This window comes from Myodes glareolus, chromosome 16 (genome assembly GCF_982192425.1).
Source record: "Myodes glareolus chromosome 16, mMyoGla1.1, whole genome shotgun sequence".
In the NCBI taxonomy this organism is placed as follows: domain Eukaryota; kingdom Metazoa; phylum Chordata; class Mammalia; order Rodentia; family Cricetidae; genus Myodes; species Myodes glareolus.
This window is the reverse complement of record NC_142041.1, coordinates 47,042,024-47,070,012: the sequence shown is the minus strand read 5'-3', so window position 1 is coordinate 47,070,012 and position 27,989 is coordinate 47,042,024. Positions and strand designations below refer to the sequence as shown.

The 27,989-nt window shown below is 36.3% G+C and overlaps 1 protein-coding gene across 8 annotated transcripts; it reads right to left on the bottom strand.

The window, feature by feature from the left end:
- On the bottom strand, nucleotides 1–27,110 carry Manea (mannosidase endo-alpha). Of its 8 annotated transcripts, none has more exons than XM_048420200.3 (5): nucleotides 26,970–27,110; nucleotides 19,488–20,069; nucleotides 16,027–16,136; nucleotides 6,347–6,423; nucleotides 1–5,625 (listed from the first exon to the last, which is right to left on the bottom strand). In XM_048420200.3, the coding sequence occupies exons 2-5, from the start codon at nucleotides 20,029–20,031 to the stop codon at nucleotides 4,968–4,970; spliced, it is 1,389 nt and encodes a 462-aa protein (XP_048276157.1). In that variant the 5' UTR covers nucleotides 20,032–20,069; nucleotides 26,970–27,110; the 3' UTR covers nucleotides 1–4,967. The 8 variants fall into 8 exon arrangements, with proteins under 8 accessions (XP_048276157.1, XP_085533400.1, XP_048276162.1 ...); XM_085677274.2 differs by having other exon boundaries at nucleotides 19,488–19,705; nucleotides 26,970–27,109; XM_048420205.3 differs by having other exon boundaries at nucleotides 19,488–19,950; nucleotides 26,970–27,087.
- Nucleotides 27,111–27,989: the final 879 nt, after the last annotated feature.

Genomic DNA, 27,989 nt, shown 5'->3' with positions numbered 1-27,989 from the left:
TAGATTTTCAATTGAGAACATCATTTATTTTTATGTTTTTATTAAACAAAATTAACATATTACAAAATAAATCATTTTCCAAATTACACACATAAATAAAAGAAAATAAACAAGTTAATAAACAATGCAGATAAACATTACATTATTATTTCTTAAAAGCAGAAAAAGACCTGGTTATTCTCTACAATCTAAACAATTAGATGGGTTAATCCTGCAAAACAAATACCTTACAAAATAATTGATTATAATCTAAGCATTGCACGTATTATACCTTTTTTAAGTTTACTGAATACAAACATTCAGATTTTTAAAAATAGGAACTGGATCACTGGATTAAATTTACTTGTGATCATTGAAATCCCAGCTGTGTTTCCAGGCAGACAGCAGAGGGAGCCATAAGGAACACTCGGGGTAGGGGTTCTGAAGGTATTTCTCTAACAATCATTAGCAATAATTGCTAATATAGCCATCCCTTGGGACTAGTGTGGAACTGGCTCCAGGACCCAGAGCTAAAAATGGCTGAAAATTCTCAGGTCCTTTGAAAAAGTCAAACAGTATATTTGAACTAGCCTACAATGATCCTCAGGTACACTTGAAATCTTCTCCACGTATAACAGTCTTACTTATAACAGCTAGAAAAATGTAAACTGTGGTTATATTGTATGGCTTCCAGGATAGAAATACCCTGAACATACTCGTTATGCACAAATAGATCCTCCACCCCACAGAGCATTTCTGGTCCAAGTTTGTTGAATATTTGGTTGTGGAAACCAAAACGGGGTAACTGGTTATTTATATAATGATCAGCTAGTAAGTTTTATGAAAAGATACTTCAGTCATTTTGTTAGAGAGTGATTCAGTAAGAATAAAGACAGAATTTGCCTTTAATTTTCCATCCTGACTGACCGCCATTGACGGGTGGAGATGAACTGGCAAAAGCAGGTGATAGAGTGCGCTGCTGGAAGCTGCAGCTGAACTGACAGTTGTGTGGCCTTATTTTCACAGACTTTCCCTTAATCACAGAATGTTTCATAAAATTCAATTTTTGTCATGGGAGACTCAAATATAAAATGCAACATAAGGAATGGAGAAAGCAATATATGCTATGAAATACTATGTATTGATAATTCATTTTTAACATAGTAGCAATGAAAAATCTACGGGTTATATTTCTGCTTATTCCAATGAAGATGCTTGGTAATATTAAATATTATATTATTATTCTTAGAATTTATCCTGAAAAATACAAGATTATTATTCTAACTTTCTATGGCCCAATAATTCTCTGATCAAAAGGAAATTTAAATTTTACAAGGTTAGTATTTCTCTTCAAAAAGATTTTATTCCAAAAGCATTGCTTGGAAAATAAGTTAAACTTCTCTGTGTGTGTGTCTGCAAATATTCATAAGTAACTGTGAGAGTAAATGTGACATGGGGTGGGTGTCCATGTCAGGGAACCACCCTGTATGTTGATCCTTGCCTTCCACCGTTTTTGAGTCAGAATCTTGCTTGCTGCTGTGCACAGCAGGCTAGCTGGCTCCCACACTCTTGGGCTCTATCTTGTCTACACTGCTCAGCTCTGCAGGAGGGGTGGAGTAGAACATGGATGCTAGCGAGCTCACCTCTATGTGAGTTATGGGTGTTTACATCCCAGCCCTCAGGCTTGCACTCATCAGTCTCCCTTGCCCTAAAAGATGTTTCCTCTCTGCTGGGTTTTAAGGTCAATTCCAGAACTCATCTGTTTCTGAATGTCTTTATGCTCTGGAGATTGGCATGTGTTATTTGTTAAAATGACTCAACTGACTCTCTCAGTAGAGCTAATAAATAGCATCTGTGTAAAACTAGCTAGACTAGCTGGTTTTTCTATTATAATTATAAATATTGAAACCAATCAGAAGAGATGGAGATGGACATTTCATACTCATAACAGGAACAATTCATCAGGAAGAAATCTCAATCCTTAATATCTATGCCCCTAATATAAAGGCACCCACATATGTAAAAGAAACACTTCTAGAACTCAAGGCAGTCATCAAACCACACACACTAGTAGTAGGAGACTTCAACACTCCTCTCTCACCAATGGACAGGTCAGTCAGACAGAAATCTAACAGAGAAAAAAGAGAATTATTGGAGGTAATGAATCAAATGGACTTAACAGACATCTATAGAACACTCCACCCAAATAGGAAAGAATATACCTTCTCCTCTGCAGCTCATGGAACCTTCTCGAAAACTGATCACATACTTGGTAACAAAGCAAACTTCCACAGATACAAAAAAATATTAGTAACCACCTGTGTCTTGTCAGATCACCATGGATTAAAGTTAGAATTCAACAACAATGCTACCCCCAGGAAGCCAACAAACTCATGGAAGTTGAACAGTCAACTACTGAATCATCCCTGGGTCAAGGAAGAAATAAAGAAAGAAATTAAACTCTTCCTTGAATTTAATGAAAATAAAGACACAACATACTCAAACCTATGGGACACTATGAAAGCAGTGCTAAGAGGAAAGTTCATAGCACTAAGTGCCCAATTAAAGAAAACGGAGAAAGCACACATTGGAGACTTAACAGCACACTTGAAAGCTCTAGAAAAAAAAGAAGCTGATTCACCCAGGAGGAGTAGAAGCCTGGAAATAATCAAACTGAGGGCTGAAATCAACAAAATAGAAACACAGAAAACAATTCAAAGAATCAATGAAGCAAAAAGCTGGTTCTTGGAGAAAATCAACAAGATCGACAAACCCCTATCCAAACTAATCAAACGGCAGAGAGAGAACATGCAAATTAATAAGATCAGAAATGAAAAGGGGGACATAACCACAGACACAGAGGAAATTCAGAGAATCATTAGCTCTTACTACGAAAGTTTATATGCCACAAAGTTGGAAAATTTAAAAGAAATGGACATTTTTTTAGATAAGTACCATATACCAAAGTTGAACCAAGAACAGGTGAACAATCTAAAAAGACCTGTTAGTCGTGAAGAATTAGAAGCTGTTATCAAAAATCTCCCTACCAAAAAAAGCCCAGGACCAGATGGTTTCAATGCAGAATTCTACCAGAACTTCCAGGAAGAACTAATACCTATACTCCTTAATGTATCCCACAATATAGAAACAGAAGAGTCATTGCCAAACTCCTTTTATGAAGCTACAGTTACACTGATACCAAAACCACACAAAGACACAACCAAGAAAGAGAATTACAGGCCAATCTCATTCATGAACATCGACGCAAAAATTCTCAATAAAATACTGGCAAACCGAATCCAAGAACACATTAGAAAAATTATCCATTATGATCAAGTAGGTTTCATCCCAGAGATGCAGGGCTGGTTCAACATACGCAATTCAGTAGATTTTTTAAAATTATTTTTCATTTTTATAATAATTTCTTTTAAGCATAAGGTATCAATTTGTAACCATATGACAGCTATGGATCACTGATATTTTCTTTTTAACTTTAATAGACACTGTAAAAGACTTTTTCAAAAAATATGGTGTTACCTTAAAAATCATTTTTATCTATCTTGACTTTTGCAGTTATAAGTAAATTTTCTATATTATTTATAGTAAAATAGAAGTAAAAGGAATAAAATTTTAATTTAACATTATACTTTCATAGTCAATTCAGTAGTCTCTGGTGAACATTTAATTTTAACATATGAATAATAAAATGAGACCTAGAAAGACTGACAAGATGCCCTAAAAATAGAGTACCTGAATGTCAGAAACCTTATGATGACTGAGAAACAATGTTTTTTTTTGTTTTTGTTTTTTTTATAACATAGAAGCAGTTGCTACCATTTACTAAGCTACATCCTAATGTTTCTAGTCTTTTATACAGCAGAGCAAACCAGGAGCATTAAACAGACAAATGCACTCCACACTGTCTCCCGAGTCTTCAAGTGATGACCCCATGAATGCTCTGAACAAAGCCTGTCTTGTCCCTGAACCAAAGAATGAACAAAGAAAATGTGTGCATTTACACACTGGAGTGCTACACAGCAGAAAAGTAATAATGACATCTTGAAATTTGCAGGCAAATGGGTGGACCTAGAAACATAACCTTGAGTGAGGTAACCCAGACCCAGATATACAAATAAATAGGTACTCAGTCATAAATGGCTTTTAGACATAAAATAAAGAAAAATCAGCCTACAATCACAATCCCAGAGAACTTAAACAACAAAGAGAACCCTAAGAGAGACATACATGGATCTAATCTACATGGGAAGTAGAAAAAGACAAGATTTCCTGAGTAAATCGGGAGCATGGGGATCATGGGAGAGGGTAGGGGAGGGGAGGAAGAAAGTGAAGTGGAGAAAAATATATAGCTCAATAAAATCAATTTTAAAAAAGAACATGGCTAACAGTCAGAATAGAAAATATAATAAAATAAAGTAGCCTGTAATTTAAACAAGTTTTTGCTCACAAGAAACTTGACAAGTGTATTTGATCACTAGGGGAAGCCAGTCAGAAACTGAATATGAACAAATCTCAGAACCAGCAAAGAGTTCAGAAATGATGCATATCCATCTACTGTCTTTTTGTTCTGTAGTTCTGTGGTTAGATGTACCTAACATGTCCATACTACTGTCTTTGGACTAAGAATACAAGTACAGCTTACCTGCATGTTAGCTAGTTTATAAATGCAAGCATTTTCTCTACTGTGAAACAGAAACCTAAAGGGCCATCCCATTTAAACTTCAACTGAAGTTGGGAATTCAGAAAAACATGCCATAAAGAATGTTACCACATGACATCTCTCATGGGAAGTATTCTTTGTATGGTACTGTCCATTGTAGGACAAGTAATATCTTCTTTTAAAAATAAAAATGAAGTAACTGATAAAGGGAACAGTAGTCAAATGCACATTGAGTTTGACAGTTTTCTTTTCATAAACAAAACATAGGATGTTTACTGAAGCTAGGCAATTTGAAAAACTATAATATACATTACGAAGCAGGCAACTGTTGATCTAACACGTATGTCATTCTTTCCTTACTGTATTTTTCTGACCATTTCCGAGTTAGTTCTAGGTAATAACTTGGCTTATGAGGTCGGTAATCCAAGTATACTGTGTTAGTGGTTCTCTTGGGGACAGCATTTTCAATCTGCGTTCCTTCATGCCACTCATTGAAAGAGGTGACGGAGATTACACTGGGGTGGGTCTGGAGTGCAGTGCTTAGACCGACTTCATAATACTTCCCGTTGATGCGGTTCCTAGTGTTCTGAGAGTTCCACGGACGAATGTTTGTATCGATGTATCCTGGGCCAACACTTGGGATAAACATCAAATTGTTCTCATCGCAAAATGACTTCAGGTTAGCCCAGTTCTGATGTGATGAGCCATACGTAAAGCCATTGGTGGCAAAATAGGTGTAAATTCCATCAAAACCACTTTGAAGAATATCGTTTTTATGCTTTTCTTCTACGAGAAGTGCAATAAACAATCCATCATAAGGAGTACTGCGGACACTCTGAGATCCTGAAGGTGTTAACAGATTGGCCCACATTTTAGGTTTTGTAATATAGGAATCATAGACATAAAACATAGGCAAAGATTGCCCCGTCCTTGTCTTGTACCTATAAAAGGCTGGATGGTTTCCATATCTACAATAAAGAAACATTGATAGGTGAGAATATGTCACAATAAAATTATGCACTGAACTGACAATGATTAGAGGAGCTTGAGCACATTGTTCCCAATCTTCAGTGAGTCAGTTATGAAACCATAATAATGCTAATGTAATCATACTTTTAATTTCATACATTATGAGACACTGGTATACTATCAAACAGGAGGTTAATTATCTCATGCCAATGTTAACAAATGGTGATTAAAGCTATAAAAGTCCATTATGAACTGCACAAAAGGAAAACCCATTTATCTTATCAATGACAGGTGTCCATTTGTTGCTGAGATAATTCTTTGTAAAATGAAACACCTCAGAGAATCTTACCAGAAAAATACTTTATAAGAATGAAAATAATCATGAAATTCTTTGTTAGTTATTCTAGATACAAATGAAGGCAGATATGCAAACACTGCTATGAAATTAGTTCACATTTCATCTAAACCTTCCTTTAAAAGACAAATGTATATTCATAAGATTTTAAAAACAGAAATGTAAAATGAGCACAAAAGGAAAACATACATAGCTTTTTAAGTATATAAAAATAGCTAAAGTAGCAACTTTTATTCATGCAAAAAGTGAACTGTAAGAAACCTGAGAATGTTCTTTAGCTTACTTGTGGTAAAATTACCAAAAATGACAGATTATAAACCAACTCTCATTACCAGATCATAGAGCATAACATTGAAAAAACTCACTTGTCTATAATATACTTGACATTTTTATGCATGCTTTGATCATCTCGATTGCTATACGGTTCTATATGAAAGGTGACCTAAAAACAAGAAAAAAAATCAATTAAAGAAAGCATTATCTATGAAAGTATAGTTTGCATTGCTAATAAGGGGCCAATTCAACAACATTAAAGAGAGTATTTAGTGAGTTCAATGGTTACTAAATAAATCTTGGTAGATAATACTGACCGAGAGTTTTCACTACTAACCTAAGTGAAGCATCTCATATGCCAGCCTCTGTTACTGTATAAGGTGGCCGTTGACTCAAGTTTTGAAATAAAGAAGTTGGCATGGGTCTAGTAAACTGCCAATAGGCCCCAGTATGTTGGATACAATGTGTGGTAGCTACCTACACATATCAGTTTACATAATCAAGCTGAACAAATTATGCCTAATAAACAGGTTGGCTCTGTATACTATCTCTAACTAGTAAGATTAACAGCATAGGGAATAATGTAACATAAAAGATAATCATAAAAAGTATTCTTAAATTCACTGAGTTATCCATATCAAGTTCATTTTATTGGTAATCTAATAAAATTATTGTTTGAATCTTATATTTTAAGTGAGACTGCCTGTTTGACAAGACTTTTAGAGTACTGCAGCTTAATTCTTTTTTTAATTACCCAATTAAAGCACAATGTATTTTCATTAGTTAATTTTCATAGAATTATTTTTAAAGTCAGGTCATTTAGCAAATCAATCATTCTCTACTTATAAGAGTGTAATGATGTAAGGTGTTGACAATAACAAACTCAAGTCAAGACATCCTTACAATCTGCTTTCAAAGCTGCAGCCATAACTGATCAGCTTCTTCCATCAAGTGGAGATCTACATATTGCAAACTCAAAGTTATAACTTCTCAACTAATTAACTAATTTTATATTTTATTTTAATTAATAACAGAATTTTTCACTATTTCTAACTCTTCAGAAAAATATTACACTAACATTAAAATTAATTTTAAATGACAGAATAAGATACATAAAATTAAATTTGTGTGCATGACTTTTAGAGAATGTGAATCATGTAAGAATTCCATTTCACACTTCTAATTTTGTATTTACCTAAACTCTCTGAACCCCGTAGCCAAACCACTTTTTCTTTAATTCCCCCATCCCTTGACTTCACTGGGTACCCTTTATGTCATACGCAAGTGAGGCATTCCTCCTATATAACCGGTAATGTCAAGTATTAGTAATTTTCTCTTTTTATAACTTGTGCAGACTGCAAATTTGCTATATAGGAGACAAATTCTGTTTCTTTCTTTTCAGTTTTGATATGGTTGGTTTTGTAGTCCCCAATCCTTTTGCCTCTACCTTCCACCTAACATTACAGGTTTGTACAAACATATCCAGTTCTCTTTCTTAATACTGCTCATACGTAGAACAGAATCTGCTGTGGAGTAGACACTGCATGAGTATCTGCAAGCATGAATTAATGACTTCAATGGATACTAAATAGTCAAATTAAACTCTAGGTGGTCTACTTACACACCATTAGGTAAGATTTGCCACGTTCTCACTGTGAATGTATACGACTCATTTAAGAAACAACTGATTAAAAGCCATTATTATTAGACAAATGATTTACACAAAGGTTAAAGAACTTGTTACTTCAAAATAAAATGTTAAATGTATAGAAATACAAAGTACTCAACAACTGGGGTGTGTCTTTGGTTTCCTTGGGATCTGATGTGATGATGGTGTATAACAAACACTCACAATTTTATTGATGCACATAAACTCTATTGGTTACTATAATGGATGTGTTCTAGGCTGTGGATCAAGTTTAAATAAGTTCCACAGTTTTAGTCATTTGGATTCTAGGGAAGGGTGGAGTTTCTTCTTATACTAAAACAAACAAGGAAACAAACACATAGAAGTACAACCATGAAGCATGTGGCATACATTGTATTTTCTGACAATTCATTAGCCCAAGCAGGCCAGGCAGAAAACCTATCATCTACTGGACAGGAAATATTCACACTTTCTAAGAAGGACAAGGGAATGGCCTGTGCTCAACAGTGGCAGTGTCTACCAATCAGCTCCTCCACATCTATAAATGCTGTTTCAATGGTTGTTTTCTCAGGATGTTACCCAGAGAAGACATGGTAAACTGAAAGCATCCAGCTGTGATCCTTATAACTGTGGCTTCAGTACTCTCTGGTACTGAATTACAGTTACAAGGCTTCAAGGGTCTGCTCCAAAGAATGACACAAGCATACACAAAAAATTACCTTTGAAAAAAGTAGTCACCATTTAGATTTAGATTTTACTGATTTATATTTGGGAAAACTGTCAACACGTGCAAACTTATGCAAAAGAAGTCACTAATTCTTCAAATATGTTTTATTAACTGTGTTTCTTCAATTATAATTAAAAACATGACTTTTAGTTTAAAATAATCAAAACTGCAGATACAAAGTATTTAGTGACTAAAGCTATTATGTACTCAAACTAATAGGCTATAACAAAAGCTTAACTGTAAGGCAAAGCTAGAACCTAGAACCTCTATTTCTAAACAAGTAATAACAAAAGTGAAACTAAATACTTTTTAAATTCTAAACAGAGAGAACCGTAAAATCAAACCAACCAAAAATAAATAAATACATAAAACAGAAATGTATTTGTAGAAGGTAATGTCACATTAATATAGTATAATTATTAAACTATTTTCAAAATAATTCTGGTAATTTGAAGAGCTACTGAGAGTAAACAATCTGTATTCAGCTTTGGGGAAACATGAATACTTGCAAGAAAAAATGGAGAAGAGTATTTTATCAAATTCCATATCTTCTGGTCATTAAATGTTAAATCTAAAGAATGTATGTTGCTCATGTTTAGAGAGACAATGATTGGCCTAGGTCTTCCTTACTTTCCTCTTCCATATAAGAGCTTTCAGTAGAATTAAAAGCAGTCTATTTTTATGTATCATGATATTTTAACTACTTTATCTTTAAGAACCTCAAAAACTGAAAATGTCCAGTTTCATTACTGTCCACAACAGAACTGGGGCACAGACTGGACAGATCAGGGGCCTTGGATTTCTTTTGAGAAAAAAATAAATCAATGTCTCAATCAACCTCAGTTGCAGTTCCAGACTTGAATATGTGACAACTGCAGATTCCAAATGCCGATGAGAATTCACTGAATGGCACTGTGGAGAATGTCAGTGGTAGCTCCTGTCAATTCATTTGAGAGATACTATCAAGACTTTCTTTAGGGCTACGGAAATATTCAAGTTAGCTTTATATATATATATATATATATTAAAAATAGAAATTACAAAAGAAAATCCTTCCTCCCCCTAATTTTGATCCATAAAAGAAAAGAGAAAAGATAAATTTCCAGAAGCAAAGACAGAAAGAAAATTTTTTAAAGGTCAGACTAACAAGACTGCATAAAACAGGTGGTGGGAAGTCTCTGCCTCTACCCTAAGATATCACATAGTATGTTGGATCAAGAGGGAGAAGGTACAAGCAGTTAAATATATTGCTAGGAAGCATAGAAAACAGTACATACCCATGTCTCCAAACTCCAACCCCAAGAGAGGAGACCAAGAGAACCTCAGAACCCCTCATGGGAGTTCATCTGATCTAAAGCTCTGTGGAATAAACAAAGTCATATTAAGACCACTGACACAGACAGGCAGAGCCTCAGCAGGACGAAAATTATTCGCTGCAAAATGATACAGGAATAGGGCGGATAGGCAACCCTGAAATCTAGGCAAGGTTAGTGAGATCACCAATTACACTTGGAAAAAGGGAACTGCCTAGGCAGGAACACCCCACCCATGTCAAAGTTCAGAAATCATCTAAGGAAGGGTGAACTTTGCTTCTGAAACCAGGCAGAAATTCAACCCCACAGGCAAACTTGTGGGTCACCACTGAGACTCTGCATAGTCAGATCTGAACTGCACAGAAAAGTAAACACCTCTCTCAGCAGCAATGCTAATTTAATAAGACTTCTCAGGCAGGAGGGAACTTTTCCTGATGTACTAATCATGGAAGAAATTTAAACTGGTATTTTTATTTAATTTTAATTATTTGTAAATCTTCATTCTCACATAAGTATTTGTTTTTATTTCTTATACTGCTCTATTACATTTAACACTATTTCCATTGTGTCCTCTCAAGTATTTCTCTAACTTTCAGCCCATATACTTTGTCTCTCATTTCTATTTCATATCATCTTGATCTCTCTCCCAGCCCATCCTCTACAGACTCCTAAATCCAATTTTTTAATGTCAACAATCTTTAGGGTCTGATTTCCCTAACACTTTCCCAATTCTTCTCTTCTATTTACTATTTTATTTGAGTTCCTGGTGACACTCAATTTACTGTCTTCCCATACCTACAGTTAGTAGGTGATATATCAGCAAATATTAACTTCTTCCTTTATTTCTTAGTGGTCATTAGACTTAAGGGAGACAGCTGTTTTTAACTATTACTGAGTTTCCATAGTAGGTCTTCCCATCAGTGGTGTTTCTCCTCAAATACTCTATTGGAGTTGAGCTGGATATTATACTTGATGTCTCCCTGAGGAAGTGAGCTGTAAGTCTAATACATGACATAGAAGGTGAAGACATATTAACCCTGCTATAAGTGAATAGTGGTATAGTATTTGTGTTCTAATAAACAAAGCTTGCCTGATGATCGGTGCAAAGCAGCTGCACTACTCAGCCATATAGGCCAGGCAGTGATTGCACACACCTTTAATCCCATACTAGTTAGTCATTGAGGCAGGGTGGTGATGGTGTGCACTTTTAATCCCAGCCCTAGAGAGTGATATAAAACAGGAAGAGTCAGGTTTCAGTCTCAGTCTCAATCTGAGAATTCAGGGAGGCAGGATCACCCATTTTTGGTCTGAGGTAGATGTAAGAGACAGTGGCTGGCTACTTTGCTTTTCTGATCTTCAGGCTGAACCCCAATATCTGTCTCTGTGTTTATATTATTTGTGCTACACAAACTAGTCCCAGGAGAAAACTGCCAAAAGAATTTCTAATTTCAACACAAGAAATATAGGAAATATAATAAAAATCCACAATGACCAAATATTAGATATGCAAATATTAACAAAGAAATAATGATCAGGAAAGTAAAGGAAACAGGACTCCTCCCAAAATTACCAATTCAACAGTAATAAGTTTCCCAAAAATGATAACCAGACTGAAATACCAGACAAAGAATTTAAGAGGATGATACAAAAGAAGATTGAGCAAGTTCTAAAAGGACATGAATTCCCTATGGTAGGATACCTTGCTCAGCTTTAATATAAGGTGGCAGGGGCTTGGTCCTGACTCAACTTGATATACAGGACTTTGTTGCCACCTTAAGGAAGGCCTTAACTCCTCTAAGTTGTGGATGGGGACAGGATGGAGAAAACCAAGCAGGTGGAAGGAAAGGAGAGAGGGGGAACTGAGGTTAGTATGTAAAAATCAAAAAAAAATTTAAATAAAAAAGAATATAAATGAGCACCTAGATAAAAAAAGGTAATCAATGCATGAAATGAAACAAATTTAATACGGATAAAGAAATACTTAAAAAGTCAAATGAAAATCTGGGAAAAGCTAACTGAAAAATTCAGTGTTAAACTGTTGCTGAAGATAACACTTGCATAATTCACTGAACCTGGAAATGTTGACCTTGTGGCTCCTTCACCCTCAGTGTTCATGGGACTAGATGGTACTCTACACACTACCAGAGAAGAAAATTAAAAACCAACCCAGATACAAACCCTGAGATCTACAATGGTGACCACCTGCAAGATACACTAATGTAATAATGACACAAGCATTGTAGGAGTAACCAACCACTCTCATTTGAGGTCCACTCCAAGAGTTGGTAGCCATGCATAGCCCTGTTAGGTAGCCCAGAGCCTGAGACTGGATAGGCCAGAGGTCTAGAGGAAAACCACGGACTACTGTTGTGCTATAAGGAGTATAGGTTTCTAACAAGATTTTGCTATATTATCCACAGATCAGTAGATATCATCATCAAAGAAGTTTCCTCTTGTAGTAGATGGAAATATACAGAGATCCATAACTTGATAATGTACAAAGAGTAAGAAACTGTAACACTCAGTACTAAATGGAATATATCAAACCCCTCCTCTCAGAGTTCATAAAAGGAGATGAAAGACTGTAAGAACCAGAAAGGATGAATGACTCCAAGGAAACATTTCTAGACATAATAGGTAGGGTGTACATATGAATTCACAGAAAATATGGAAATCACTCACTGTTCCTGCACAGGTTCAAGTAGACTGGATCTCAGCGCTGAGTGGTGTAAGTGGATGTGAGCTATGTGAGTTCCTACACCTATCCAAGAAGTTATCTGCACTGACATCCACTTGCAAAGGAAGAAAGTATATCGCAATGGGTATATTGACCATGCTTCAGGATGGCCCAATGCCCTGCAGTAGATGGTCAATACAAAACAAACTCAAAGCTCCTTTTATAGGCTTTTCATCTCATCTCATACTGTTCTAAGTGGGCAATATTTGTCCCATTGGTCATCAGTGTGCATATTATGGTTTCTGTTTGTGTGTTTATGTATGCAGGCTTCTTGATTTTGTTTATTAGTTTTTCTTTTGTGCTTGATTTTTAAAAGAGAAAGGACACGGAGTTGGGGAGGTGAGTAGAATCTGGGAGGAGTGGGGAGGGAAAAGCATGATCAAAATATACTGCGTGAAAAATTTTTTTCAATTAAAAAATATAATAAAAGAAGATTTAAAAATATCTTTTAAAGATATCGTATAACCCAAAAAGCTTAAAATATTTTATATTTGGCTCATTTTAGAAAATATCTGTCCAACTATTATGTAGATTTTAACAGAAAAATAAAACACAAGAAAGAACTAAACAAAAGAAAAAACCAAATTAGTAGAAACCCTTACCAATGAACAGATCAAGGAAAACACAGAAGACCAAGGCTTGAAGAGAACATAAACAAGAACATTTATGCATCAATAAAGATAAAACAAGAAGAAAGTATAAGCAAAGCAAGTGAGATACACAGAATATAATTAAGTGAGATACATAGGATATAATTAAAAGATCAATTTGCAAATCAAGGACATAGACAAAAGTGAAAAATACTATAAGCTGTGCTCAATAAAACAAAAATGTCAAATTTCCTAAATCTAGGAAGAGATGCAGACATTTCACAATTCAAACAGACAAAACTAGGAAAGAATATGTCACTTAATATTAACCAATATATAGATCAAAGAAGGAGTGTGGAAATGACAAACAGAAAACTTTAGGGCAAACTTCTAAACATATGTTCCAATATTTTGTGTAATTTTGAAGTAATAGATACATTTCTAGGAACATATCCTCCTAAAATTAAAACAAGAAGATATAAATGTCATTAACAGAACTACACACACAATAAGATTGAAGGAATACCTAAAAATCTTCCAATTAAATTTTTTGAAAAGCCCAACCCCAGATGTATTCATGGTTGAAAACCATTAGACGTTACAGATCTAGCCCCAATCTTTCCCAAATTATTCCATAAGATAGAAAGGGAAAAAATGCTACAAAGCCCATTTTATGAATCCAGTATCACATTGATATTCAAGCAAAATGAAGACACAAGAGAAAAATATAAAAGCCCATTTTCTGTTGAATATGAATGCAAATATTCTCAATAAAATATGAACAAATCAAATTGTACAATACTCAAAAGATCACTCTCACGATGAAGTTGACTTCATTCCAAGAAGGCAAGGATGGTTCAAACCATTCAAATCAACGAAGGTTAGAAATTCAATAACTAAGTTCAAGGATCGAAATAAACAGATATAGAAAAAGCCCAACATTTTTTCATGACACAGGCAAATAAGAAAAAGAATCCCCCAAACCGTAGGAAGAAAAAGTACCCACTTCAACATAATATGGCATATTTATACTCAACAACCCACTAAATGGAAAAGATCCAAAGCATCACCATAAAAACCATGAATGAAACAAGGGTGTCAACTCTTTTTTTCCATGCTGAAGTCAATAGAGAACTTTAACTCTTAGTTATAGAAATAAGATAAAAGACAGATATAAGAGATACAAAAGTGAAAGATTTATACTATTTGAAGAGAAACTAGAGCTGGGCAGTGGTGTAACAAGCCTTTAATCCCAGTACTCAGGAGGTAGAGGCAGGGAGATCTTTATGAGTTCAAGGCCAGTCCTGTCTATGGAGTGAGTAAGGTTTAGGACAGCCAAGGTTACACAAAGAAAGCCTATATTGACAAACAAAACAAAGGAAGACAGACATAAACAACTGAGAACTAATTTTTAAAAATGTTGAACTATTGACAAATATTCTTCCACTCTTCCTTATTCTCCACCCCAAAACTTGACTATCCCATTTTACTTATGAAGACACCACAAACCTTAGTTGTAAAATATAAAGAAATCAAGTTGGTACTAATCTGGAAGCTTTGTTCTTACGAGAGAGCTTTAATGGTGCCGAGAGCTGCTATGCACACTACTGGTTGACACAAGAACCTCACCCCGCTATAAATCCTGTGAGTTACAATAACCAGCCTGAAAACACACAACCAATGGTGAAACAGTAGCATAAATGTCATGAGAGAAACTACTACCTTTTGATTTAAGGCCCACATTTAATTTAAGATTAACCCTATATCTAGAATGTTTATGTAGCCAAGAACCTATGGCTAAATAGGTTATAGGTCCTAGAGGAGAACTTACTACTATTATTCTGCTAAATGGACATAGTATTAAGCTAAACTAGTGATTTACTGTTATACCCATAGATTAGTTCATCACTCAACCCACAGAGATATTTGTTTCTGCAGTACAGAGTGAACCAAACTCCAGTGAAAGTCCAAATATCCAAGAATATATGGACAGCACAAACTGGACGTAATGGGAAGATGAGAGAGAGAGAGAGAGAGAGAGAGAGAGAGAGAGAGACAGAGAGAGAGACAGAGACAGAGAGGTAAGAGGGGGTGGATCTCACAGGAGATATTGTAACTATGAACAAAAAGCACCTGTATAAATTTCTCAAAGATTTAATTTAAAATTTCAAAACTAAAAATTATTTGGACAGAAATTTATTTTCTAACCATTTTTTAAAGACATAAAGTTATATAGTTAAACATAGTCGCTTTCGACATTTAGAGCATATTCAGATACAAACTTCACTAATTTCTAATAGTCTGTTTGCAAAGGAATCTGTAAAACCTCTCTCTTTCTAATAAACACAGATAAATGGGCGTATGTGTTTAATCACAGCACCTTAGAGGCAGAGACAGGAGGATTACTGTGAGTTCAACATCAATCTGGTCTACATAACAAACTCCAAGACACTCAGAGCTACATAGTGAGTCCCTGTTTAAAAGAAGATACAAAATGATACAGATGAATATAACACATAGTTAGAAAAAAAACAGCAAGGGGTATCTTATAATTGGAAAAGCCTTAGAATTTCAATTATTAAAACAAACTTTTTTTAGAATACCTCTGTTGCATAAAACAAACTTCTATGAAGTAATATTTTAAAACATTTCTACATGTATAAAATTTTAATTAAAATGAGTAATTAATATAGTATTTCTATCAAGAGGGTAAGAAGATTAACAATGATAAAAATAGTTTGAAAACAAATTAAATACCTTCAGGTTATATTTATGAGCTTTATCCATAATTGTTGGTACCAAGTGATCAGTAGCTTCTCCATTCTCATCACTTGAATCAGGTGGGTACCAAGAAAGGGCCAGTACTCCTAAAAGTAAAGCATAACAAAGAATAAAAAGCAACATGAGTGATTGCAGGTTTCAAAAGTGGCCATATGAGTTCCAAGCACATTCAAAGGGTATTACAGTAATTTGGTTACTTCATCCAATATTTATGAACTATTTTAAGTAACTGATATCTTTTCAAATTAACATACTATATATTTTAAAATAATTAAGTCTCTCAGCAAGAAAGCAGGTAGTCCTTCTAAACTGTCTCCTACAGGCCACAACCTTCTCCTCCAGTTATTCACATTCACATTATTATTTGCAGTATTTACTCTGTTTGATGGATAGTACCATCATATTATTGTTAACTAACGATCACAGTTTTTGCTAATGTCCAGCTGTCCTGTGGATTTTAACGAAACCGTAAGTTCAGAAAGACTGAATTACTATAAACATTAGGTCCCCACCTATGTAGCCCTCCTCCGGGTTTACTCCCAGCAGTAACTGATTTTTCACCCTCTATAATTTTGCCTTTGCCAGAAAGTCATAGAGCTGGAATCATAAAACATGTAGCGCTCTACAACTGGATCCATTTGCTTGATGACTTGTATTCTAGGTCTTTCATGATGTTTCGTGACAGTCATAGTTTTCTACTGCTGCACATCCACGGGGTGGATATTTATCTATGTTTCTATTAAAGGACATGTTAGCTGCTTTTATATTCTGGCAACTATGAATAAAACTTCTATAACCACCCATATGCTAGGTTTTTATTTTTAAATACATAAATATAATTTAACTGGAGATTTAATACAGGCAAACTGATTGGAATTGTTCTCTATAGTACTCATTTATTTCTGTACTAAGAAATTACACTTTAGGTATTAGAAACACCAGTCTACAGAGAAATTATTAACTACAGTGAACATATTTAAGATAAACACTTCAAACCTCCAAATATAAATAGAGAAATGCAGGACAGTAGAGACAGACAGCATGGATATCTCAACTAATCAATATTTTTTTTTTACAAAGGGAAAGAAATAATAATGTTACATAAAGGAAAGCTTGTAGAATTAAGAAATCAAAGCAGAAAAAATTCTACCATGGATGGGGGCAGGGCTAATCCAGTGTCACCATTAGCTGAGGAACTATTGACAACCTGAAGGTTGTTAGTGGAGCAAAATTCAGTTTTCTGCAGGGATGTGGTCCCTAAGAGGTGACCCATGTTTCAGGATATGGCCTTATCATGCACATAGAAGTTGCACTAATTGGACTCAGTAGGTTTATAAAAAGAGCACGTAAGTTTGAAAATGAAAAGTGATGGTGGCTGGGGGGCTGGGGAAGAACTGGAGGGGAGAGAATGGGGGACTAGATGTGATTAATACATAGTAAATGCATGGATGAAATTCTTAAACAGCAAAGAATAAGAAGCTGCCGGAGACCTAGATTTTAACACTTAATTTTTTTCATAGTTTTAATAGTAGAGAAGAATTGAAGCTGGAGGAAAAAAGTGGCCCCTTCATTAAAGCTAATGGGGGAAAAGGCTATCTTTGTCTGCTATCCACAGATAGCAAAAAAGCAAAACATTTAACAGAACAAAGAACTAATAGTGGATAGGGATCCAGGGATGTTATGACTATTGAAGAAGGGAGTTGCACCTAGATAATGATGTTGGTGAGAACAAAAGTTGGGAGAAAACTGGTCAACATTTAAGCAGCCTGCTAATTCAACTCGTAACAGCATCAAGAGCAATAAACATTTTCTGAGCATACAGCCCAGGAAACAAATTTCCTTCTCAGAAAAAGCAATGAAAATAAACACACATAAGGGAAACAACCCATATCAAAAAGCCACAACACACACAAAAATTATAAAGAATGAATTTTTCCATATAATTCAAACCATAATTCTATTTCTAATAATTTTTAACAGCTATTGATCTAATAGCATAGACCAACAAGCATGGGCAAGAAGAAATGCCATGAAAACAAAGACCTACTTAATAATAAGAAGGTACTAGCCAAGTGACTAAGCTAGTTATGACAGTGATCCCGGAAGTCAGTCTCCTCCAGTGTGCTAGGACAGAAGCAGCTCTAGGAAGCAGTAGCCTGCAGCCTGCCTTTCAGTGCTCACGTGTCTCTGCAGCACTTTCTGCAGATACTTAGGTGAGCCAGCATCAGCATTTCAATGGCAAAGACAAAGCAAAGTCACTCAGGAAGCTCTCTTCTTCTTGAGCTCAAAAGCATGTTTCAGAGAATAATGAATAAAATACAAGCAAACACAATAAAGAAATCTAAGGAAATAAAGCATCAGGCTTTACAAATGGAACTCCAAAGACAACAGACCTGGCTATGTAGAACCCTCAAATCCTGGCTCTAGAGACTCTACATTTCTCAGACAGCAGCAGATAATATACTGTCATTGGTAAGATTTTAGGACTAAAGATATATAATCTGAAATCATACAAAGAACAGAGAAAGATGAGGGGTATGGGTGACATAAGAATAACTGACCACTTTTCACCAGTTAAGTTAAATATATATACTGCAATGCTATAGCGATATTAAAAATAAATAAGAATAACTATATGTACTAGGTCAAAAGAGACTGCAAGATTGAAAAACTCACATTAGTGTCAGATAAGGCAAATAAAAAATGAAGAAACAGAACAAATGGAAACACAAAATGGAATATTTAAAACCTCATTACACTCAATAAAAATGAAATTGACACAGAAATTGAAAAGGAGTAGTTAAAGAAATAAAGCCAAACTGTATGCTATAGAAAGGAAAAACAGCTGAAATGCCCAACACATAACTAAAGAAGCAAACACCCTCAATCATATAATGAGATAGAATTATTAGTAACAATGACTAAAACAGACATCTTTAACAACAGGTGAATCACAAAATACTGTGCAGTGCACATTATGACAAGCAAACAGGGTAGCTAAATACATTTTGCTGTCATAGGAAGGAAACAATCACAACTTCACAGTGACAGAAATCAGATACAGTTGCTGTAGTGGGGTCAGGATCAGCAGGAAAGAGGGCAACTGTGATCACAATTTAGCTAGGCAGGGGGAAAGGTCCCGCTGCACAAAAACTCATGACCCTTTTCTTTCAGTTTTCCCAGGGCTACAAGTGCAGCCATGCTCCACCATGCATGGCTTACGTGGAGTGGAGCTGCCTAGCACAAGTCAAGTTCAATGATCAGTACTAGAAAAAACAGACAACAACCAAAAAAAAAAAAAAAAAAAAAACAAAGTACTGCTTAATTCAGGGATATGAATTAAGATTGTAATTAATAAAAGCATTAAAAACTGATAAATAACTTAATTGTCCACCCACATTATTTATCTATGTAAATAACATAAACTAATTACCAACCAATCGAGGCTGAGCTGATTTGTCTCATGTGTGTTTCTATGACAGAAGGGTCTCGAGAGCTGTAACTTCCTAACTCTGGATAAAAGTTGGAGCCAATGTCATCTGGTGGAACATGTCTCCCTTGTGGATAGTTCTTGGCTATTCTAGGGTCCCAGTGTTCCAAGACGGGATGATTCCAGTGTATGTATTTGCCATCAAATTGTGGATTTCCATACCAACTGTAATAAAATACGTGTAAAAAATAATTCAGAGGAGGCAGCTTTTCCAGGCTCACTTCAGAGGCTTTGGGTGGCCGCACAGGAATGTCAGTAGCTTTTGAATTCTTCGTATTTCTTTCCATGTTGATTCTATCAGTCTTTTGGAAATCAGCTTTGTTTCCCAAGGGGGCGTTTGGTAGACGAAGTTCTGGAAGAAGGTCAAGCCCAAAAGGAGTTCCAAAGGATGCTGTATTTGGCCGCAGCACCTTTAAGCCCATCATCAGAGAGAAAATAAATAGGATAAAAAGTGACAAAATGATGCAAGTCTTTCTTCGAAATTTTGCCATGTTGACATACTTTAAATTCCAAAATTGTGAATGCTTTGCTGCAATTCATTTTAAAAAAGATGATTAGTAAATAATATTAATGTTTTCTACAGTATTTAAAATGAAAACTAAAATCCATTGACTACATTAAAAAATAAAATATAATAAACCACCAGATACTATTAAAAAACATGCATGCACACATGCACGCCCACAAACACACACACATACACAAGAGATACTGATTTGGAAATAGCCCTATATGCACACCATTAACATTTAGTCAGGTGAAACTCAGGAATCTGCATAATAAAATAAAATACAGTTTTATCATGTGAATAAATTTTGTGTATACAGAATATACAAAGTCAATAATTCATATATCAGGACTATATTTTAAAATGGTAGTTAATGAGAGGAAATACTTAATTGTCCATACTTCTGAGCCTTTTCAGTAAAAACATAAAAACAGTGATAAAGTTTTAAAAAGGGTCCTGAACCTGAAAAAATAATAAAATATTACAAGAAGGGAATAATTATACATTTTCAGCTTTATTTGGGAATGGAATAGAAACAAAATTTTCTAATGACAGTATAAAAATATAAAAGTTAGATACTCTGACAACAACCATTCACCACTGAATGACATGCCCACCCCTCCACTCACAAGTCAGAAACTTAATTCCTAATACAACACTGTTGAGAGGCAGACTCAGTGAGAACTGATGGTTTCGTCTATCATGAATAATGTTATTTTCAAATTTTCATTAAAACTATTAAATTTTAGATTACTGTGTTAGGCTTCCTGATGGCACTTATAAGCGGATGTGTATTTAATGGCCATCCCCTTTTCTGTCCCCCAGACCCTGTTCAAACTCCTTGCATCTTTGCCTTGTATAGCCAGCTTCCTCTTCACTACCATGTGTGCTACTATCCTCGCCTCCTTCTTCAACACCTTTCCACCCTTGAACTTTTCTTTGAAGTTCCGTAACCTATACCACGCTTTCGTGCCTAACATACCCTATAGAGCTGCTTAGAAGAGAGAACATGCTAATTCTCACTTGAGTTATATCATTTGATATCACTTCCAGATACCTCAATTTTCCTGTAAATTTCCTCATTTAATTTTTCTAAAAGGCTTAACAACATTCAGCTGTACATATACATCACATCAGAAGTAAATTAATGCTGCTGCTTGGCGTTTTGCTCTCTTGAGCTCCTCCTATTCAGAGGATAAGCATCTAGACACCACAAGATAGCATCCCTCCCCAGACAGCTGATCCTGCCAAACCTTGATCTCAGACATCCCAGTGTCAGAGCTGTGAGAAACACATTTCCTTTCTATATAAATGATCTAGTGTTCTGAACCTTTTTATAGCAGCAAATAATCGATAACTACACAAAGCAACAGGCAAGAATCTTGTTAAAGTTTGATAGGAAACAAGATAGCCACTTACTGGTGAATATTTCCTCAAAATATACTTAATTCATAAAATGGAAAACATAACAGTAGACAAACTACCAAACACTGTTTTGAACACATAATCAAACTTAATTTAAGGCATTTGACAATGGTTTTCTAGAGAAGTTATACTGAGAATGAAATAATCAGTCTTGTGGAATACTGTTCAAAAGTTAACTTTCTAAAGAAACTCGTAAAAGTATATTAAGGACATACACAAGCAGAAGCATGCACATATATTTGTCCACAGATATATACATATATCCATCCACTATACAAAGTCTGCTCTCTATACCAGAGTTCTGCAACAAGGGTTTAAGTAACCACAGATGGCTACTGACAAATTTACACCTATACCAAACATATACAGAATTTTTTCTTGTCATTATTCTCTAAGCAACACAGAATACTGACTACTTAGACAATACTGATAGTGAGTTTTATCATCTTGAAGTGATTAGAAATATACGGAGGAGATGATTATGTTACATTCAATATCTCATATAAACAATCACCCATGGACTTTGCTTCCCAGGAAAGTCCCAGAACCAATCTCCTCAACCTACTTTATGAATATTGTATACACACACACACACACACACACACACACACACACACACACACATATATATATATATATAACACAGGGTAATTATATGCAATAGTATTAATATGATTAAAACTGCAGGAAAAATAAAAGAATTGAATTGTTTATACTATACTACTTTGGTAACATTTTTAATGTTGAAAACATTTTTTTTACAAAGGAAGAAAACAAAAATAAAGACTGCCACTAGGCAAGTATAGGGTAAGTATGAAATTTTAACATAACCTATGCTTACTTCTGGGAAGGAACAATTCAATACAGTTCTTAATGCCAGGAAGTGGAAGCACTGTTGTGAGAAAGTGACAGTCCTATTCACTGGACAGCAATAACGTACAACACGATCACTTTGGTTTGCTGCTATGACTTGCTGCCCTGAAACATCCAAGCTATTGATTTAATAACATATCCTTCCTTTCTTTTGATTAAAGAATGTCATCATTTTGACAGACAAGATGCATAAAAAATATTTTGGGATATGATCTTGACTATATTAACCAAGCACAAAATAAAAATATGTTTAAATCATGTACAATTTCTATCTCTAAGTGAGAAAAAACATAGCAAGCTCTTTTGTCTTCTAAAATTAGAACTCTTTGTTTTCGGTTAAGTATTTCATAAAGTATGAGTAGTACTGAATGTGGAACACACACACATACACACAGAGAACGAGAGAGAATGAATGAATAAGGAAGAGCTGTAAGATTTAGAAGTAACTAAAGAATTAACGTTAGAATTGTTGACTTAGGCTGGTGGAATACATTACTCAAGGTATATAACAGAAACACGGTTGAGTTTGGAATTCGAAAAACATATTAATGATGTGACCCTAGATAACTCACTGAGACTCTTTATCAAGTTTTATCATTTTGTTTTTTGATATAATTTGTTTTGTGAACAATGCAAGGTAATGTTGGCAAAAGAAAATAAAAAAGAAGTGTTTAATTACTGAATATTACTTAAGATTTGAAGTAAATGAGGAAAGAAACATAAAACGAACATTAAAGATTGTGTGTATGTATGTGTGGTTTCTCGTATATTCATTAGATAGATTCATCAATGCATAACCAAAATTTGCATTTATGGACACTGCCTTTGTATCCCTGCCCCCATACTTTTTTCTTATAAATCCAATTCCTTAATCTGTACCTTTATTTCTTGTATTACAGATTGCAAAACCAATTCCATCTTTAGCGATCAACCATGATAGGTACCCAAAGCTTCTTAACAAATCACTTTAATCACTGTGTTTAAAAGTCTGAGCTCTGCCCCTGCTAGGCCGTCTTTCATAGTGCTGGAAGGTGCTATGAAGGTGGCTGGGGTAGTAAAGTTATCAGTGGTCTTACCTGGTATTAATCCCTGCATGCTAGAATACTGATCTGCCAGATATGCCTACTGTGGGTAACCAACTCTAATCTCTCTGGATTAGATTTAAAGCATGCTCTACAGGAATAAGTTCATGTCTGCTATCTGTAAACATGGTCAAAATCCAAGCCTAGATAAGTCAAAGGTTCCAGGAAAGGTTTTGATGGTCAGACTAAATATTTATATATTCATAGATTTATGATGCTCTTGGCTGTACAGAGAAACTTCTTACTGTCATTGATCGTAGTTAATGAAGAGATTCATTACTGATCAAATTGCTGAGAATTATAGAAAGGAAGTGCTTAGTTGGAGCTATATCTCCTTGTCTCTATAACACTGGAACATGGAATGCTGCTAGAGAAGAGCAAAGAGAATGTAAAGCTAGAGGAAAGAGAGAAAAGCTTTGAAATGCTGTCCTCTGGACATAGCCTGGACGCTGCAGCTAGGAACTCAATAGCAGGCATGCTTAACTGCACAAGAACTAGAGAATTACAAACTCCAGCATGAAGCAGTTCACCCAAGGCCCTGAATCTAGCTGAGGACTACTGGGAGTTGATGACTGCATGGAGGAAGAGTCACATTTTCTTCGGGGTGTGGCCACCTCCACACTGCTCACACCACAGAGGATGACCTCACACCCATATGTTCTTGTGCAGCACTAAGTAAAATAATTAATTAGTTATGAGGTCATCAAGTTGGGAGATGGGACTCTGGGATTCTGGAAATCTGGATTGTGGAGGTTAAGATACATTGTAAACATACATAAAACTTTCAAACCATAGGTAAAAATTATTATTTAAAAAAAAATTTAGCTCTGTAGTTACAATAAGTGGGAATTCCGATCTTTGCTTCCCTAGCCCGATGTTTCTATACTTTTCTCCACTGCAGTTCTTTCACTCATGGGATTTTTGTCAGCGTGAAGACTTATTTCCCATCTGATAACGTACCACTAAGCAACTATGAAGCGTGAGCAATTACTTATGATGATAAGGATGAAAAGATGGGTGGCATGACAGCATCCCAGAAGTAGCACATGGTAGATGGATGTGGTGACACACACCTTTAATCCCAGAACCTGTGAAACAGAGGCTGGCAGAACTCTATGAGTTTCCAGGCCACCCTGGAAGTTCCATGCCAGCCAGGGCTATCTAGTGAGGCTCTGTTTCAAAATAAATAAACAAATAGGCTGTTTCAACATACATAATAATATTAATAATAACAACCAGCCCAGCATATGGAACTGAGCATGTCATTCAGGCGTTAGAACATATGCCTAGCATGAACAATTCCTTGGGTTCTAGGTTTGACCCTTAGCCCTGCCGAATACAAACAATAAAGCATATTCTTTATTACCTCTGAAATAATATTCAAGGTGCAAACCAAAGCAGAAATCTGCCTCCTCTTCCTGATTCTTCTCCTAAAGACTCCTGAGTAGAAAGCTCTATTGAGGCAGCAGCGTTTTCCTTTAATGCTGGCATTTCTAACACTGTACACTGTAGTAAACTGTATGTGTACAAGTTTTCTGTTCCATAGAAATGGAGGTTATTTGCACTCTAGCAGATCCCAACAAATATTATGATCACTGTTCACTATTAAGCTTACGTTTTTGGCCCTCCTGTTTCTGACATGGTCATGTGTTTGGGCAGTATGTCTGGTCTGCATATGTACAGTAGTCTATAATAAGCAATACTATAAAAGAAAATTCATGAAAATTCAACAGTTTTAAAGTCCATCTAAACAAATTACTGTCTTAATATCTGTGCCAACACAATGCCTCTGGGCTAAAACAAACACTAAAACACTAAGAGTGCTATAACACCCCCAAAACACTGCTCTCGCAGGAGACAGGCAAAGGAACAGCTTACCTGGTTTTAACTAAAGAAAGGTTTCAGAAGTTCCTTGTGAGAAAACCAAAAAAGACTCTACATTTCAACTGCAGGTGTAGAAGTTCTCAAAAGCAGGAAGCTCAAGGCCCTGGCCAATGACAATATGTCCTCATCAAAGAGAAGTTTGCATGTCCCGGGGTTCTACATCTGGGTCTCCTGAAACTACGTTGTTTTGATGTTTGGTGCTTTAATCTTTTAAAATGATACTTAATGTGGAAGTCTAGAGATTTCTAATAAAAAGTATTATATACTTAAACAGCTAAGAGATCTAAATGATTGTTTCATATTGGTAACTCAGCAACGCCAGTTTCCCTTTTAAAATAACCCAATTACAACGATTCCTCCTGCTTATTCTTCTGTGTTCATACTACGTTCTTCTAATTTTATGCTAGAAGTACCTAGAGACAGACAAAACTAGTGCTCAGAACACACAACGCATCTGAAACTTTTGGAGTCTTGCCCCGGTCAGATTTACTGCAAACTTCATTCAGAAGTCCAGTCAGGCAGAACCTCACTCGTCCCTTTTGATCCTCACAACCATCTAGCGATGGTTACAGGCGATGAACAAAGCAAATGAGGTTTTCCAAGCTTTTGAGCCAACTGGCAAACAGCCAAGAAACCTGCTAACTGAGCACCTAGCAAGGGCAAAACATAGGGCTGGAACTGGGCTCCTGCCTCGGGCCTATGTGGCCTCAATTATATACTACAATGATTTTTGCACCTTGGAAGCTGACGTAGACGAAATGATCAATGGTTCCCTCCCTGAACTGTGGTCCACACTTAGGAAGGCACCTCGTGATCACATACTAGTTACTGAGGAGCAAGAGTCTCAGCTTTCTGTATTTCATAGACTAAAAGTCATAAAACTGAGGTTTCCGTGTCTTACAAACTGCTCTTAAGAGTGCAAGAAAGCATTGCATAGAAGTGATTTAGAAATCTGAATGAGTTTTACCAAAACTTACATTAAATTTGCAATTTTCTTTCAAGGTGCCGCCTAGAGAGTACCGTCCAGTTTCATTTTTTTATTTGTCTTTCTAAGCTCGCACAAACAGATGCACACGAGTGCTCATGTTAGTTAAGTTTTTAGGACTTCTCCATCTTCCCCTCTATTATCCATAGGTCCTTGGCACAAGAAAACGAAAGTTTTAACCGCTTGTACACTCAACTTGTTCCTCCGCAAATGGAAAAGAAACCGGGCACCTTAGTCCAGCGAAGGGAAGTCTAAAGTACCGAGCCAAGCATGTTAAAAGGGAACAGAACAAAGACCTCGGAGAGCGGACTTGTCCCGGCCGCCTTCGGGGCTCCAACTCGGCTGGGAGACGGGCGCCGCGACCGCCCGGGCCCTCCAGACGCACTAGAAAGTTCGGAGCTCTAGGCGGAGGGGTAGGGAACCGCCTGGGGGCAAACTTGCAGCTTGTGGGGTGCCGGGCAGCTGGCCCAGGCCGGGCTCGCACGCGCTGCGGACATTAACCTAGCAGGAAGCTGGCGTCCGGGCCGAGCGGGCTTAGATTCCGAGACGCCGGGGGCGCAGGGTCAAAGGGCGCAGCGGGAAGGAGGCCTGCGATTGGCTGGCGGGCAAACGCGCAGGCGCTAGCTGTGGAGTCCGTGTGGGCCTTAGCTTAGGTGTCCCGCAGCTACTCACCTGGAGCTGGGGTCTGCCACCAGCGGGGACTCACCGACCAAGAGATGGAGTCCTGGTTTCTGCCAGGGAAGACAGCAGAAGCCACCGCCTCCGCCTCGTCCCGCCTCCCAGAAGACAGCGCGGGGCGCGACTCGGGGGCGGGGTTATGCGGGGCGGGGCTCTTCTGGGCGGGGCCCTGCTGGGCGGGGCGGGGCTTTGCGGGGCGGGGCTTCGAGCCTTTAAACCTGCCCGGGAGTCAAGCAGGGGTCAGGGTGGAGGTAGCAGGAAGAGCTTTGGAAGGCTAGATTCCCATCAAGATCTCTCACTCTTTAGCCTTTAAGACTAAGCAGTGACACTAGTCAAGTCGTCATGTTGCTTGTATTTATATTTCATTAGATGTTTCCAAAATTTGAAAGCTAAAAATGTCTTTTAGTTTATAAAAGGGTCTTTATTTGCAAGCCCGAAGTGGATCGACAAAGACAGGTGGAAATTACAGGTCTACTAGGAATTGTATGTGTACAGAGACAGTAGAAATAGAGATTAAGTCTGGTGCAAAAATAGAAAAGAACTTTTGTAGCAGAGGCTACAGCTGGGATTTGCATCTTACATCAGCCTCAGACACCAAGAGGATTCTGTGTTTTGTTTTGGTTACATCATGGTAACCAGGAAACCTTGACTCAAAGACTGAAACTTGCAGGTGTGAGTATGGGAACAGTCTTGTTAAGTCACCTTTTAAAAAGCTGATACTTTTTAAAGATATATGAAATAATTTAAAGAATAATAATTAAAAAATATGCCCCAGTGCTTACTCCAAAAGCTTGAAACCAAAATTTCTTGTTTTCCTGTCACCATTAGGCAGTATTTTGCTTTTTATTTTCTTGTTCTTCTGAAAATAGGTTTTTTAAAAATCCTGTCTCCCTGGTTTTGCTTGTTATAGAAGTGACATTGCTCTGGGTTTCTATGCTAACATGTTTTGCTACATGTCTGTTTTGAAATTCCTACACATACAAATCATATTGCATCAACTAGTTGACATCTTCC

What these genes read in the sequence shown, in the direction of transcription:
- Manea (XM_048420200.3), bottom strand. Translation starts at nt 20,031, where the DNA reads ATGGCAAAATTTCGAAGAAAGACTTGCATCATTTTGTCACTTTTTATC. An exon ending in CTCATAAATATAACCTGAAG is followed by an intron (nt 6,424 to 16,026) that starts GTATTTAATTTG and finishes TCTTGTTTTTAG; the next exon opens with GTCACCTTTCATATAGAACC. An exon ending in GTCAAGTATATTATAGACAA is followed by an intron (nt 5,626 to 6,346) that starts GTGAGTTTTTTC and finishes TCTTTATTGTAG; the next exon opens with ATATGGAAACCATCCAGCCT.